The 18,141-nt window shown below is 36.7% G+C and overlaps 1 protein-coding gene across 8 annotated transcripts in view; it reads left to right on the forward strand.

Moving 5' to 3' along the window:
- mnb (minibrain) overlaps window positions 1-18,141 on the forward strand; it is an 88,454-nt gene that overhangs the window by 56,517 nt on the left and 13,796 nt on the right. Inside the window, exon 1 of one of the 8 annotated variants that reach the window (XM_085198954.1) lies at window positions 6,908-7,114. The exons of the other annotated variants lie outside the window; for them this stretch is intronic. Coding sequence (XP_085055080.1) covers window positions 7,028-7,114 — 87 coding nt within the window. The 5' untranslated portion in view covers window positions 6,908-7,027. Of the gene's footprint in view, window positions 1-6,907; window positions 7,115-18,141 lie in introns of those variants that run through there. 8 annotated transcript variants of the gene reach the window in all.

Genomic DNA, 18,141 nt, shown 5'->3' on the forward strand with positions numbered 1-18,141 from the left:
AATATTTAACACTTAGGTATATTATATTCCTTTTATCTTGTGTTGTTTTCATTTATTTTATTTTTATATTTCCTGTTATTTATCTTGTCCTTGATGGATATTATAAATGATCAGGATGGTTCTACTTACGAGTATATGACATAAGTAGAAGGTATGTAAATACCTGATGGTTGATATTAATTGAATTGGAGTATAAGATCCTGACTCCAACAAGGTTAGAAATGTATTCTCTTTTTTTATAATTTTCATTGCTGTAACTTTGTTGTAAACGTATGAATAATTAGTAAATGATTGTAAGTATTGTAGATAGTTGAATACAGAATTGAATGAGTGTTCAATCAGCAAAAACGCGGCACCCCATCGCCACTATCCACTATCCGTATAAAATTGACGGGGTGGCCAATATCGTAATGTGAAACACGCCGCCCGCGCCGGCCCGCCGGAGACGCTATCGCGCGCCCGATCTGTTTGATGGACCCACCGACCGACCCCGGCCCCGCCGCCGCCGCCGCCACCGCCACCGCCACCGCCGCTCTCATCACTTGTGATGCTGCACTGTTACTTTACGTCACTCGTACTTTAAGTCATTTAGGCAAGAAGTGAACCAAAACATTATTCATTAAAATGTGAAACGGTCACAGAGTAAAATTCCAATTGTGTACGTATATCAATCATATATTCAAATTTGAATAATATGAATCTAGATTACAGTATTATTCAGATTTGAATTTCACAATGTCCCGTAACAAGCTCAGCGGTAAAGGCGGGGGGGGCGGGGGGCAACAATGAAACTGCGCGTGCGCCGCCGGCGCCGCAACGCTCCAGTTGCTTGCGTCTGAACAGAATATTGAGATATTGTCTATAAGATTCTTTCATTTCTTTCTTTCGTTCTTTCATTTTCATCTATCTATCTATAACTTAAAATTAAATCCAAATAATGTATTTTTTAACAACTGTTACTTTTCCTTGTCATTTTAAATATAGATTTGTAGATAAATAACCTAATACTTTTGAAAAATTTGTTTACAACTATAAAGTGGAACATGTTGGAATTTGTAAAAACTAAGATGATTCACGTGTAGATAAAACTGTTCTAGTTGACACATCTCTGTCCGCTATATTTATTTTCCACTGACCGCGTTTCATTTTGATGGATAAATGTTATCTAATTTTAAAATGAATGAAAGAAATCATGTTTTAAATGTACGCTTTCTTTTGCTTACTCTGGAAAAACGTATTAATTAAATATTATAACTTAACTTGAATAGGTTACAAGTTTTAAAATGTTTTTTGGTATTTATTCACATTTTTCATAAGAATGCGCAATGTATGATAAGAAAATACAATTTGAAGAAAAGTTACTTAGTGCAATCCGTGTAGTATACACTCATTAGTTAAGATTATAGCAAACAGCGCGTGGCGCCTGTCTTAAGAATATCTTGTATGTTTTTCATGCAAAATGTAATTTAAATATTTAAAATTGACAATTACAAGTTTAAATGACTGCATAATTCCTAAGAATTATGGGATTTACTAAAATACTTGAAACTTACATGAACACATGCGAAATGAAGTTTTATTTACTTAACTGAAAATTACCATCGCCTTAAACCTTCGCAGCAAAAAGCAATCCATCAGGCCTACGGAACTTACCTTTGACATTAAGGAACGGACTTCAGCCGAGGGTCCCAAATGTATGTTAGGCGACCTTGGTGTATTTTCAGAAGCCGCATTCGCTATTTCAGCACATTGACATCGATTGAGCAAAATTAGAGCAGCATCTTTGGCACCTGCTGCACCAATGCGGTTTGCGATTGCGAGATCGATCACAATATTTCTCTCAATATTGACCCATTATGTTTGTAAACCAAATCTATTATTATCATTATTTAAAGTAATTTTATGTCACCTCCAAGCAATCAGTGATCGAAGACCATTAAATTACAATAAATTGAAAGAAGAAACACAAACAGAATTAGTTAACAATGTAACGTGAAATATCTAGTGATAAATTAGATGTTGATTCAAAATTTCTTTGGTATTTATATGTTATGTTGTATTTTGAATTTTTTTTGGTGGATATATAATAATTGTAAATATCCTTCTACTCAGTAAAATATATACGCGTGAAATAGAGAACTTCCTGCGGCTTTGTCGTCGATACATAGACGTCGGTATTAGTAATGCAGATGGCAAGTTACTCTTTCGATCAACCCTATACGGAGAAACCTATTCGTAATTAAAATGCTAAACTTAAGATTGAATTACTTTTTTGTGAAAATTATATTGTTTTACATTTTTCTAAATATATGTTACCTAATGTCGGTGTACTCATTTTCTATTAGTATGTATATAGCTATTAAAAGTAAGAGTTTTGATACATCAACAATTTAATCTGCTAGTGCGCCCAGTTACAGCGATTATTTAATAGGCAGCCTACGTCATGTTCTTGGAATCAAGACATATACGTAAATCGTGACGTTATCTCATGACTAATAGCAACCTCGTGTAAACATGCTTCTTTGTTCAATATGGCATTTTAAAGTTTGTGCTTTTTTTAACTTCACTCTGTATCCCTCACAGTGCAGGTTATACAGAGGGAATTTAGTGTTAATACACTCCGTTTCCCATATTCCGCCGAATTCTGGAAGCACTGCGTTTTGAGTGGCCGAACGCCACGCTTTGCCTTCGCACCAGAGCGAAGAAAAGAGGAATATTAAATATCCTCCATATTTCATATCCTCCTGAGTAAATCGAACCTACAACCCAGGGTGGGTTGTGTATCAGTGTACCTGCGCCAGGATTGGTCTAAATTTATGTATTGATATACTAAAATAGCTTAGTAAACATAATTGGTTGTGTATACCTACTGAAAGCAATCATTTTGAACGGCGCTCGGACAAACGCTTAAATTTTTGTAATGCGTGTAATCACCTAGCAACTTATGTCATTTGAATCGTTGTACAAACAGCTTATAAATATCTCCGCAATGTCGCGTTTGTTTTATTTTAGCGTGACATTGGGAGCTTTTGTTGCTAACTTATATTATTTGCTGTTTTATTATTCTAAAATAATCCTAACGCAGCTTTGATGATGTTTAACGTAACGCGAACTTTATTGTGATTTGTTTACGAGTCGGTTCGTGTTGTATCGACTTTTACGATAAAGACTCGCAAATTTCACGTGTTTTCATTTCCCCAAGGTGACCGGCCGGTGCGTTGACATTCAGATGTCTTGAAGTTATTACACTATCAAGCTTAATATATAATTTTTGTATTAATATTTTGATTAATTTAAAAGTTATTTATTATATGCTTGATTAGGTTTTTATGTATAGAAAAAGTTTTGATTTAAAAACTGAGTTGAACTAATCTTAAAATAATATTTTTTTATTGTGGTTGCGATAACTAAAAATAAATCTAGAGCTAACGGAACTGGAACGTATATTTTTAAATTTAGGCGGAAACTATAATACAGTATCCAGAATTGTTTAATACATTTTATTTCATTTTCTTTTCTTTTACTTTAAGCATTGTTATTAGTTATTTTAAATCACATATATATTTTTTCATTAATATAAAAATAATTATATTAAATTCTGTAGAATTTTTCAATATATTCACTATATAAAATACAAATATATTAGAAAAACATAATAAAAAAAAACAGAGTAAAAATAGCGAATGCCAAAACCCTAAAGTGCACACGTGTGACGTGACACCGCGAGTAGCAACAAGGCGCTCTCATTAATCCGGGCCGTTGCTACGAGTATTTATTTTCCTCTCGTCATCAACACACCAGCTGCTAGTCTTGCTTATTGAATTTATTCATGACACATCCAAGGAAATCGTTAGCACCACCCATTATGTGGAAGAGCTTCCTTCAGACACTTCGCGCTGAGTGGGAAGTGCTGTGTATAAGAAGATATTTTATCTTCAATAATAAATTATTGTATATTGTGTAGGTGCAAATAATTTCGAAGTTGAATTATTTGGAATGTAAATAATGTGAAAGACTTTATAAAATATTTCATCAAAATCATCGGTCAGACAGATATGCAGCATTTTTTTTTATTAATTTGTCTAGTATTATTTTTGCTAAATCTTTGAATTGATGAAAATTAATTTAATGAAAATTATTACTTTTAAGTAGATTGTAGTCCATCATTATCCATGATGCATTGGAACTTATTCTCAAAAATATCTTAAATTTTATAATGTACAAAATTTATCTAATCGTAAGACATCTTAGTCTTGCAATTTATTTCTAGACTTAACTTTAGGATATAAATCGTATCACGATTGTTGGTGAACGTAACTGGTTCAGGCAGGGGCCGTAATTGGGTGCATCGAAGAACTCTATTAAAACTGTGATCGGTATCTCGCTGCTGTCACGTGTATCGCCCGCCGGCGGCTATCCAAATCGTGGTCCCGTTCAGTAGGTACGATGGCTGATAGCAACAGACATTTCTGACATCATGGTTGCCTAAACAATTATCTAGATATTTCACGTTTCTCAGTTAATTGTAATGTCATATCGTCCTCTGTGGTTGGATTAGCAGCTCGACTGATACTATTTTAGTGTTTGTTCTTTGAAATATGTTTTTCTTTAAAATATATACTCTATTTAAAAATAATAAGAAATTTATTTAACTAAATGGTACCTTTATCTGACCAGTATTGCACATAAGAACTCAAAGGTATTATTGCAAATTATATTTCGCATTGATATACGTAAACAAGAATTGATAGAGGTAATCTATCGAGTAAATAATACGGTAGTAAATGATAGACTTACGCTCGATTTAGATGTTTCGATGCGAAAGACCATCGTTTAGGTTTGTCACGGTCAAGTTTCTGAAGGGCTATTGCGTCATTTGCGTGGCCCGTGCTCGGCTAAGTTAATAATATATGAATGTTAAGGATGATTGTTTAGATGTAGTAAAGTAAAGTTAATGTAATATGGATATATTTTATAGAATATAAGCGTAATATTAATTCTTCAATTTCATTTATGCATTTTAGGACGATGTTTTTATCCGATAGATTTTTTTTCATGCTGTTTTCCATAATATCGCAGGGTAGGCAGAGGGAAGGCGGCGTTAAATTCCGCCACTTAACACACAATTAAAAATCACCAACAAATTGGGAACGGAGTGCCTTAACCCTCGCCACCGTCTGCCTATCAGTGGATCTATATATTTTATGTATTATATTTTTTCAAATTAATTATTTAATGAACACGTTTACTTTTAAATTTATCATATGATTTATCTAATCGATCTCGCAATGACAATTGAATTCCGTTTAATCTGAAGCGTTTGAAATGAAATTCTCTTTAACTGCGTGCTCTATCGGGGGCGGCGCGGCGGCGGATCGCTCGGATGCTTTGCCACTGCGTCTACGGTCGTATCTACATAATTATTGTGATCTGTAGACGTTGCTTATCTAAATATGTTTTAAATATTATTTATAGTTTTTAGAATTATTAATTCAATAATAAAAAATCTAACCGACAGAAATATACTCATATATTTCTATCGGTTAAAAAAAAAGGATCTATTCTTTAGTCATTTAGTCGATGTTGTATGTTTTGTTAAGGTAAAACTAGCATTGTTTTATAGTTTGATTTAGATTTTTATTCTTTATAGTTCTTTTTAGGTTAATTTTTTCCTTGTAATATATTACTTTAAAAACTAAACATTTCCTATCCTATGTTACATTATTATTGTCATAACATAGTAATAATACGTAAATAATTGTAAATAACAACCAAAGTAGGGTATTGTCAGTGCAACTATTCCCACCAAAGATTCCGGGCTCCGAATTCCCTGAATAGCTTCAGACATTGCTGTCAAGGAAGTAAAGGGTGTTCGTGTAATAGCTTTAATGTTCCTTTAAAACGGTACTACCATAAAATATGTACTCCCTGAAATATGTCCCTATTATGTACTTTATTTACATTTTTGTCAGTTGGTAAAATAACTCTTGTTTTTTTTTAATTAACAGGCTAAATAACGCAAATTTAAGAAAAATCTTGTAGAAGATTTCTTTTAAATCTCTTATTATGATATGGTCTAAAGTATCATTAAATATTATCGGGCAAAGATCGAGTCGATCTCATAAATAGTAATTTCGTCGTCGTCCACGATCGATTATTTCTTCGTACTTTTAAGTGATGACTGTTTTTGATGTGCATGCATTGTTTACAAGAAATGCTTACCGATTCCGGACAAAATCCCCCGTCAACGACCGCATACACCGACCGATATAGTGTTGGGTCCGTTAGCCGAGTGATCGACCTGGACTCCTGCCACCGGCCTGGCGCCGGCTAATTATAAACATTTAGACAATAAGCGGACACACGCCGATTGTATTAGAGCATAGTTTTGATTATTGTACCCCATATATACATTTTATATAATTTGACACTTTATTCTAACTAAATATATATTATCGATTGTTCTTACAATTGCTATAGATTAATTTATAACTACTCATAAATCTCATCTTACCCCGTCTTTTAAAAGTGAATGATACATTCTAAATTATTGTAAATCGTATATTTTTTTATGAGCTTCAAACGAAACTACGAAGTGTTTATAAATGAATAATGTTCTATATATAATCTGTGTGAGTGGACCAATTAAAGAAAACTTGTCGACAGACGTGTTGTTTTCGGTAAGGCGACTCATGAGAGCTATTTCTAGTCTGAAATTCCTAGCTCTTGACGTATAAGTGTTCCCAATGCCAGAGGTATTCGGGACCCGCGTCAGTTGACCAAAACAACGAGGCCGTGTCCATTCACAAATTGATCTGTTATGCGTCTTTAGACATTACTTTATAGGTGTCGTGGCGATAACGTGCCAGTCGCTTGGACGCGGCCGGTTATTGCGGTTGCTACGGCACTTGTTTAATATCACATATCTATATTTGTGTACTGTGTGTTCGAAGTACGCGAGACCGAGTGGACGCGTGGATAGTGTTGTGTGAAGTCCAGTGACCCACCAGCCGTGCGTGAAGCCGGGATGGTGCGTAAGGGGGAATCCACGGGCGCCCTCCTCAGGACTCTGTCCGATACGCTCCGCTGGCGTTCCTTCCGAGCCCTCACAATGGTATGTTTAACTACGCGCGCGTACGCTTGGAGGCTTTCATTTGTGTCGCACAACTTTTTATAAAATAAATATATATGACACAATTAGCATTGTTTATATTACTATTATTATAAAAAGTGTTATAATGAAAATTGATAATTTGTGTAAATAAATGTTATTGTAATTTTTTACACATTGTCGTCATTCTAAAAGCAAAATTTTATCTGTAAACAATGTTTTAATAGCCATGACAATTGATTTTTAAACATATGAATATCCGAGTACCTAGGTGTATACTTTGTACTTTTTATACGTTTGCGTCAAGAGCTCACTACTAATTACCATCGACGTACTTTACGTCAGTCCATGGAATTTAAATACCGTAAAAAAATTCCATAGTATCGTAACAAACAACGTAATTCCGGTGGTTTTATCTTTTACTTCAATTTGCACGTGACTTACGCCATCGGACAGTAGCCATTTATCTTATGTCTTGGTTATTCAACAAAATTTTATCCCAAAAGGAATATTTTTGTATTACCATCATAGTATAACAATTTATATAAAAATAATATTTTTAAAAAATTACATACTGAAAATAATTAAAACGATAAATATTTTGTAATAAAATAAAATACTCCGATAACAGACAAAAAAAAAACATTATTTATTATTTTAAAAAACATTATTTATTATTTTGAAAAAATTGAAAAAACATTATTTATTATTTTCATTATATTTATAATATGTTTTTCGGCAAAAAGATGTTATTTAAAATATTTTTACTTATCACTGCTTTGGCCACTACTCTAAGTAGGTACATAGTATATTACTCTCAAAGGGAGACCCCCCACCGTACTTCGTGCGTGTATGTTGTGACGGCCCAAGATGCGTCCAGGTGATAGCGTGCACGTGTCTATCGACGCATCTGACCTCCTCCAGATCACGTGGAGTGTTGGTGATATAAAATATTATATAACATATTCGATTATGTATATGTATGTGAATCATAATTATTTTATAACATATTTTAATGATAATAGATTTGAGATAGATAAAAAAATATAAAAAAATAAATCCACTTCACGCTGTATCCCGCAAACAGCACTTCACTCCACTTTCCGCTGGATTCTACAGGCATTGCGTGTTGAATGACGGAACTCAACGCCGAGCATTTCCTCTACCCTAGATTGAAGCTCTTCGAGGAGGAATCGAACCCACAAAACCAGTCTCATTTACAGTCAAACTTTGTACCCCACGGCTGGCCAGAAATAAAATATTTCAATTCAATTCAATATTCTTCTGTTATATATTGTGCTATTAGTTTTATATTATTATTAATAACCATGACAATCTTCGACCCGAAGAAATCTAAACCGATAGTGGGATCGTTATTAACTTTGTTATCCAACAAAGGTAACAATAATCCCGAGTAACCAAGACTCTGTTTTTGTACAGGTACTTGTAAAATGTAGCTCTTAGACGGAAATAACTAGAATGTACTTATCTGTTGTGCCGGACTTCGCTACCAGGATAAGGATTCATAAAATGTCTTTCCATTTTATATTTTAATTAAATTTCTCAGTTTCCTATTTATAAATTACTTAGGCAAGATAGTAGTTGTCAGTTTTTAAGGTCAAGCTTACTATTTTTCCGGTTAAGTCTAGTCTATTAGACTAGATTCGAGAGATGTCGATTCTAGCTTTAATGGGAATACAGTGTCTTAATAATAGGTTCCCAGGTTCCCTTGGTTTACCCTGCTATGTGCGGGATACAAAGTGGATCTAAAAAAACCTAATCTTAAAAGTAATGTGTATCCGTAAACTATTAATTACTTGGAATTACCAAAACACTACAACAATTATTTTATTATTTTTTAAGATTTTTTTTTAATGACTAAAGCCGAAGATAAGTAAATATAAAAAACAAGATATCTAAAGCGGTGGTTTAAAAATACTCTCCAAATATTTTTCACTCATCTATTTACCGACAGTAATGGATTTTTGTAATCATTTATCACTACTGTTTCTTTGCTAAGTGGATTTAGGTAACCTGTACACAGAAATTACGGCACATGTTTAGAAATATATGAAAACTTTATTAAAATCATTTTTTTAATTTGTTTTATATCATAACGCCGAGGCGCAGTGACACAAGCGTGGAAACGCGACGGTGGGTTTGAATCTAATTCGAGGGAATTAAATATTTAGCTGTAACTAAGTTAAGTATGTGTAGATTAAATGACAATATAAAATGATGGTAGTATCGGTGCTGGGTTCTGATGATGGAATGGGATGATCGATGCTGAAACCTTGGACTGCCTTCTAGTAAACATATCGAGTTTGTGCTCATTGCATTCGTATTATTAATGTATTTTCAATGAAAACAATGTGTTTTTAGTTTTTTAAACTATTCATTTATTATAGAACATTACCGAGGTTATTCAAAATAACTGTAGTAGCCCTAGTTGACAGCACAATGCCGCCGCCATATTTACCTTCAGCAGTATTAATGATGTGAAGACGAAGCGTCGCATTGGACTGTCTAAGATAGAATAGGATACAGCTGGTTTCGTTGCCTCTTTGCAATTATATTATTATTTTCTGTAAATATTTTCTAATAATTCCATATTATATAAATTTTGTAGCGTCCTATAAAAAAATAATTGTACTACAAAATATATATTTTTTGTTTGTTTGTATATAATAATAAAAACATTTGGTCGTTGATATGCTTATATTTATATCAATTATTAGACTCACTCACAGCAACTTGAAATGTTTAGTTAAAGAGCAACATCCACTTCCGAGAATACGAAGGACGCAATCAAGTCAATGCACTAGCCAGTTAATTTTTATGCAGAGGTTAACCATTTCGTCTCCATGTCTCCAACTCAACTGGAATTATTATTTTTAATATAAAAAAATAATAATTCCTGTATCGTTAAGCGTTTCTTACTTCTATACCTAGTATGTAAAGTTGACAATCACGAATCCCTCCCACTCCCTTCTAATCAAGTCTTGTATTAAGAGTGGGATTTTTTAAAGATTTTATAATTTTATATGCTTCATATTCTTATTATTATCATTATTATCCTACACGTTTTTTTTACTCATAAAGTTATTTCCGGCTTATGCACGTTGCTTGAAGGCTAAGACCTCGCTGGAAATAAAATACTGGGATAACAGCTATTTGTATAAATCTCATAATGCGCCATATATTTGATTATAAATGTATACAAGAAGGAAGAAAAATATACAAGGCGATTTTTCAATAATTCATATTACATGCTGCATATGTGTGAACTTATACTGTGTAGGTTAGAGTGTGTGAAATATCGAAAAGATAAGCCGTTGTTTTTTAGCCAGTAGCGATCTGAGAATATATTGAAAATTGTAGTAGGGCTGCACGGTTTGATTGATTGGACGTTCGCTTCGTTATCGCATCGAGTCGGGCGCGCAGCCTAGTCTAGGCGCCGGAGCCGCCAGCCGCCATCCGCAGAGATGACTATGTTCGCTCTCATTCATCAGAGGGGCGCGCGGGGGCCGAGGCAAGACGTCGCGCGCCGCCCGACGGTATCGATTTTGTCCCATCCCCCTCCCGCTCTCAGCATCCGACCTCGAGTGCTCTCCGCTCGCGCCTACGGCCCGCGACCCGCGCCCCGCCGCGCCCCGTGCACCCTCCGGCCGAAAGTCACTCGGTCGAGATTGCAATGACTCGCCGCGGTGCCCTCGTCCACGCCGGTGGAAAAAATAAGCTTTTTGTTACAATTAAAATGGTAAATCAAACCAATTTTAGTAATTGCGAGGTCAAACTTTGAAGTGGCGGCGCACACCGAGGGCGGCCTTTTTGAACGCGTATGCCTTTTTAATGGCCGCTCTAGAGCTATTAGCGACGTACGACGCTCGGCCGACGCCGGGTGCCGATACTTCGATCGAGCATGTCATGCGTATTCTTCGATTTAATTATTGATTTTTATTTCCTATATTAAAGTTCAAATCGAAACAACTAGTCGGGCCTGTCGACGTTCGTTTAAGCTTTGTTGCTGTCTGAAGTGGGTAGCGTCGCCCGCTCACGCTTATGACTCGAGGCCGTAGCTACTAACTAATTAAAATTCCAGTGTTGTCTTGATTTTACTAGTACTGCATATAGCGATAATAATTTAAGCAAGCATATAAGCACAGCCAGTTTCTAATACTTTCAGAAACCCTTGAATCGCTGACAAAATGCTTACAAATCATTCTAGGTCGTTAACCTCTAGGTAATCGTCTAGTTTTTATGTTTTTAACGTCGATCGCCGTTTTACATGTTGCTCTATCAATTTTATTATTGTTTCTTATATTTAGAAAGTGTGACTGTAAAACCAACTGGTTGTGGGTTCGATCTCCATTCGAGGAGATGAAATATTTATTTAAATTTATATTTCTATTTCTTCGCTCTCGTGTAGAGGCAAAAGCGCGACATCGAGTTCTGCCACTCAACAATGCCCCAGAATTCGGCAAAAGCGGAGGAATGGAGTGTCTTAACACTAGGTTCCCTCTGTCTACCCTGCTGTGTGTAAGGTACAGCGTGAAGCTGATTTGTTTCTTATATTTATAAGACATTTCCTTACACTATTATGACGAAAAGTATATTTTGTCTCACTTCCTTCAATCATTAACCTTCGTGTCTGTCCGCTTACATTAGCATATTTTCTATATCATTTGGTAGATACTCGAAATTATAATTAAAAATTGTATTTGTAATTTTTTTTAAAACTATTTCTACCAGGAAGACTTCCGGCTATCAAATATACATTTTGATATGTTAAATTTAATTAACATTACTTTTGGAAATGGAAAGATTCAACTAAGTACTTATTGACCGATTGATATCACTGTGCACGAACTAGCACATAATGTACATGTAAAGCCTACCGTCAAATATACATCCCACGTGTATCGGTGACCATAGTATGTTACAAAACAGGATTCTTTTTAATCAGCCTAATTGATATCGATTTTGTTGATGCCTCCGTATTCGATGTTACTTTCATAATGTATTGATGGACCACTCATACCAAAAGGATTTGATTTATATTTGAAAAATAATTAAGAACATACAGACAGTATATGCATGGTTTACTAAACAAACGTTTACACTTCCTGAATGTAAGATAATTAGATAAGTCTTTACACTATATTGAAGTACTATTATTTTTTATATTAATTTTATGTGCAAATTATCATCAATATTGATAAACGAGACATTTATTTTTGGTACTAATGCATATATAATAATAACGTAATATCTAATATATTGCCAATAATAAAGTCTTATGCATATTTTTCCCTTCTCCTGTTCAACAAATAGGATTAAGTTGTATGTCGGACGATGTTTTAAGTCCATGGTTTTATTTTGTAGCGTTCAAAAGATTTTAACGCATTGTATTTTAGATTCAATCACATCTGTAATAACTTCTTCTTGAAGACTTCTTATGTCCTTTAAACAGCCTGTGTAAAGTATCTGACACCAAGTCGGTTTCATACCGATATATATATATGTTATTGTTAACAAAATATCTTAGGATCATATTTTACATTGTTGTAATCAGATATTTTTCTGATTTAACGGAATTTTAGCACATTGGGTATTTTCAAATTTGATTTCTATACTTGATATAATGTTAACGAATTCGAACTATGATTCGAACGTAAAAACTTATAATTTCAAAGTTAGGAATAGTAAACAAAGTATGCCGTATATCATCGACGTATGTTATTAATGGATGGCATTTTGTAAATACTATTCGCCTGGTTATTATGTAAATGCCCTTCAAAAGCGTCTGCCCTGACCTGCCTCAACGAGGGGAAAGCTTGGGGTAGGTTATGGTATTGCATCCGACCATTCGCCCGCTGCAAGGGTGGCTCTGCATAAGTATACCTCGGTCTATACTCACCGCCGTGAATGTGTCTGTCTGACTTAATCACTGGATTTATGAATGCTGTGGCATAATTATGACTCCCGTGTGCATTTGCCTTATACGTCTTGATATGTAATTACGCGTCCAGGCATCCACCCCCGATAGATTGTGTTTTTTTGTTTGTATTATACATGCCCGGCAGGACGGCCAGTCCAATGAACGATCAGACGTCAATTTTAGTTTGTTATAAATTTTATATCGCGTAACCAAAGCACAGCAGCAGCAGTTGGAAATAAACACGAGATCGATACGGCTGCGACGGTCCAAAGTCGCGCTGCCGTCTGCGGGACGCGCCGTGCTCTCGCAGATCGCAGGCGGAGTTCAGCCGCGGGCCAATCTAACTCGTAGCAACTCAGATCTATCAGAGGTAGGCAGATGATTAAAAAAGCGTGCGTGCCCACTCGACGCACAGTGTTAGCTTTTTGCATGGTGTGCGGTGCGGTGGCACTAATGCAACGGCGTGTGCGTCGCGGCCGGGTCACTGACCCCGCCCGCCCACTATCGGGGTAAATATGCCGAATGCACACAGATGCGCGCGCCGCCGCCGCCGCCCCGCACACCCCCGCACTGCACTCGGCACGCACCCACCCCCGACCCCTCTTAAAACTCCTAATTGATTGCGCAAATTTTCTCGCAATAACTGTCTTTTTATGGTGTTAATGATGTAAACTTGCGCAGTTCCGCCGCCCTAATTGATGCTACGAGCTACGACGACGTGATCTCGTAGCGGCGCTCGTCGCCGCGCTCCGTAGTCCGCCATGCGACGGCGGCGACGGGACCATGAAAAATTAATTAGCGTTCACTCGTATTAGCTTTTTGGGGGCTGCTGTGCGAGACTCGTTGTTTCGAAACGGATTCTTCTCGTTGGTGAAATGTCCGCGCCCGCTGTGACGCTGTAAACTGCACGTTAATATTATGAACGTTGCTGCAGATTTCATATTTATCTACCGAAAACATTTGCTTAGTATTATATCTTTATTTGATTTTTTTTTTTTTTATTTGTCCAACATCATCTTAAGTCAACTTTAGCAGTCCGTCGAATTCGCGATGACACAATCATTGCGTCATGTGCAGTAAGATGATGTCACGGTGACGTTTCGTACTCCAAATATGACTAGCGCTATGCATTATTATATTTTATATTTTACTTATGAGCTTCACGCTGTATCCCGAATACTGACAGGGTAGGCAGAGGGAACCTAGTGTTAAGACACTCCGTTTGACACTATCTGCCGAATTTTTTGAGGCATTGCGTGTTGAGTGGCGGAATTCAAAGTTTTATTTACCCAAAGTTTTATTTATAATTATTTTATTTTCAGTAATTTCGAACCTAAGTATATATATAACATTAATTTTGATTGATTGACACGACAAGTTATCTCTCGGGTAAGCTTAATGCTCACCGGCGCTGCAGTCTACAGTCAGAAAGATCGTGTGTGCTTAATTAATATGATTCTCACACGAGCAAACGCCAATTCAGCTGTTGGTATAATAGTGTTAGGATAATAATTTATGATATGTGAATTAAACGTGGAAACTTCATTTTAAATTACACTCTCTGAATTTTCTCTCTCTTCTTCTTAGATTAATAGTCTTAAACATTTTGGAAACCCAATCTACATCCGTAATTACGGTCCTTTTACAGTTCCGGTTCAATAGTTTTATTGGAAATATGTAAAAATCGTTAAAATTAAAAATGTTTTTAATATTGCACCGTATATGGAGTGTTACATTACGGCAATATTTACTAACACATTGGGATCTTCTCGGAACACGAGTTATTGAAGAAACTTTTTTTTTAGAGAAACTCATATAAAATTTGTTTTTTTATTATGATGATGATTCTGTTCGGTAATTTAATTATTAAGTATTATCTATATATATAAAATCGAAAGGTCACTCACTCATCACGAAATCTCAGAAACTACATGTGCTAGGAATCTCAAATTTTGCATAGGAGTTATTTATAGGACGTAGGTGCTCGCTAAGACGGGAATTTGCAATATTCGACTTCTAAAGGGTTGTTTTTGGGGTCGAAAGTTTGTATGAAACTTCGTTACTACAAATGCTAGGAGTCTCAAATTTTGCATAGACGTCACTAGGACGTAGTCATGGAGACAGAAATTAATAATAACATAGTTCACGCGGGTGTAACCGCGAGCGGGCCGCTAGTCATGTATATAAATAAGTGTACATTATTATATCCAATTAAAATTTACTAAAAACAAAAAAATCTCACTAAGCAATAAGACCGGAAGACAACAGACGAAAATGGTTCCTATATGCAATAGTTCTCGTTTTGCTGGCGGCCTCTCGTAATTGAATAACCGGCAATTAAAGAACACATTGCGTTATGTATACTGGAATACATTAAATAAGTTTAAATATATCACAGTTTCGAAAAATAATTTGAAATGTTATTAAAATATGTTTATAATGAGACATTTTTTCTTAATTTTTTTCTTTCCTTTTAAAAAGTGAAAAGTACTTTGGTATATTTGATACAATAGTAAATATATTTGAAACACCTCAGTTTAGCATATCGACAAAAATACCATTATTCCGACACTTCTAGTAGTACATAGACTACTGTAGGAAATTTCTATGGCCACACGAAGGATGCTGGCTTCTCGCGTGATTATGCAACGGAACACAATAGTTATCTGACATGCGTGCGGCTGCGTCATGGCATATCGGTGGTATATCCATACCATACATACTTCGATATTGCCTTACTTCAGAGTTCTACATTTCATGCATTTCTATATTTAATACTAGTTAGCAACCCAGACATGGCTTTGTCCGTTTAAACTGCTATGGTATTATGGAATATAATCGAATTATACTATACTATACAAAATATTTACATTCATTGTTATTTTCATGTGTAAGCTATACCTATTACTGTAAAGTTTCGTCTAAATAGGTTCCATAATTTTTGCGTGAAAGTGTAACAAGGAAGTACCTAAGTAAAATTCTTTACATCAAACACTTTAAAAAAACTATGATAAAGTCAAATACAACATATTAATTAGGTATGTATTTTTAACATTAACAATATTGAAACCGAAATATTAAATAGTACTAATTATAAAAAATAAAATTTTAGCGAATGCCGTTCGCAGTTTCCGGGAGCCTTGCAATCTTTTTTGTCGGTTGATCATTTAAGACTCGGAAGTTATATGTTATAACCAATGTTGTTTTAATGACATTATCAAAAAAATATATTAATATGTTTAAGTATTATACTACTTAACAGTAGTTTAATACTTAAATTACGACTTATTTAGTTTAATAACCGTGTATGTAGGTAACTACACACAGCGGGATAGGCAGAGAGAACTTAGTGTTAAAACACTCCTTTACCCACTTTCTGCCGAACTCTGGAAGCATTGCGTGTTGAGTGGTAGAACTCAACGCCCCGCTTTGCCTCGACACCAGAGCGAAGAAATGAAAATATAAACGTAAATAAATATTTCACTTCCTCGAGTGGGGATCGAACCCACAACCGTCGCGTTACAGTCACACCCCTGTGCCGCTGCGCCACGACGGCCTTAAAATAATTAGTCATATATTTCAAGCGGGCGAAGCCGCGCGAAGGCCGCTAGTCCTGTAATAAACATAAATGCCTAATTTTATCATATTAAATTCACTTTTCGCCCACGTTTATTATTGTTTCGAATAATATTCCGCAACTACGTGTTGGCATGGAAATTCTTGTGAAGACGCAACAGATCTGTTAAATTATTTGGCATACGTATGACCGCGCCGCGGTGTATCAACCAACACAAGTGATTTATTGTCAATAAATCACCTTACGCAGATTGTAAATGGAAATGCTGTATTGATGGATGTTACCTATTTTAGATCGATTTTAGTATGTTTGATTTTATAAAGGCCGTCTTATTTTCACGTTTCTATCAAGTGTCGCATAACTTTTTTCGATGTCTTTCGAGTGTCTGATAAAATCATTTACTATAAGAATATTTAATGTATTCTACAGAATATTAAGATGTTTCCATATTAATTTAGTTATAAAACTAACTGCTATCAAAAGGGACAATAAAAAATCTCGTTAAGCCGTTCAGGTTGAGAGTAACTATTAATTTTGTATCCCTCAAAGTTACAAGGTATAGTGTTCGGGCTCAATAGCAAATGCTTATAATAAATTCATGAAGTTTACGTAGTCGCGCGTTTACGTCGCGACGTAGTTAGAGGATTTGAATAACAGTGGGTCCGCGACGACAGCTCCCGCCGCCGCCGCTCGCGCTGCCATCTCGGAGTGCGACCATTAGGTATCGAATGGTGGGCACAACCCGCTACCCGCCATCAGGTGCGCTGCGACCGGAACAGGTTAAACATGCACGACGGCTGTGCGGCTGTGGCTGTGCGGGTGTACGGGTATAATTAAAGTTTAGGAGACGCTCACGTCGCCCGTTAACCTCGTTATCGGGCGCTGGAAGTGGGTGAGACGCGGCGGCGGGGGGAGAGCGCCGGCCGCCGCGCGGGCGATGTGGGGGGGGGAGGCAGAGGGGGCGGCGGGGAAAATCAATGACAGCCGCCGCGCGCCGTCTCACCCCGGCCCGACGCGCTCATCTCGCCACGTGCCGCGGTCACTGGCCTCGGCTGCCTCGCGCCGCCTCCTCGGTGCTGGCTGCTGCTGGCCCCACGCACCACGCATCACGCACCGCGGGTGCCATCAGCGAGGCGAATGTAAAACAGCCCTCGTGGTGGGTATGTAGGTCGCAATCGGAAATTTGGGTTATCGTCCGGCCGCGTCGATATGCGACACTTCCGCCACGCTGCGAATGGCATGCACGCTCCAATATTATTGTTGCCCGCTACGTAACTTACGTAACGGCGCTGGGCTAGGTGGGTACTGTAGGTCACGTGACGCGGCCCGCGGTCACGTCGGAGTCCCGCGAGTACAGCTCAATCATCATCAGCGGTGACACTCATTTGCATAATGACCCGCAGCGCCGAGAGCAGTGAGTCACGTCACTCGCTAGACGCGCCGGGGCCCGCCCGCCCGCCTCCAGGCCCGAACCCGCGTAGAGCGCTGTACCTACGAATGTTTTATATAAGC

Source organism: Heliconius melpomene, chromosome 16, assembly GCF_056956725.1.
Source record: "Heliconius melpomene rosina isolate 202511_hmr_F chromosome 16, ASM5695672v1, whole genome shotgun sequence".
NCBI lineage: Eukaryota > Metazoa > Arthropoda > Insecta > Lepidoptera > Nymphalidae > Heliconius > Heliconius melpomene.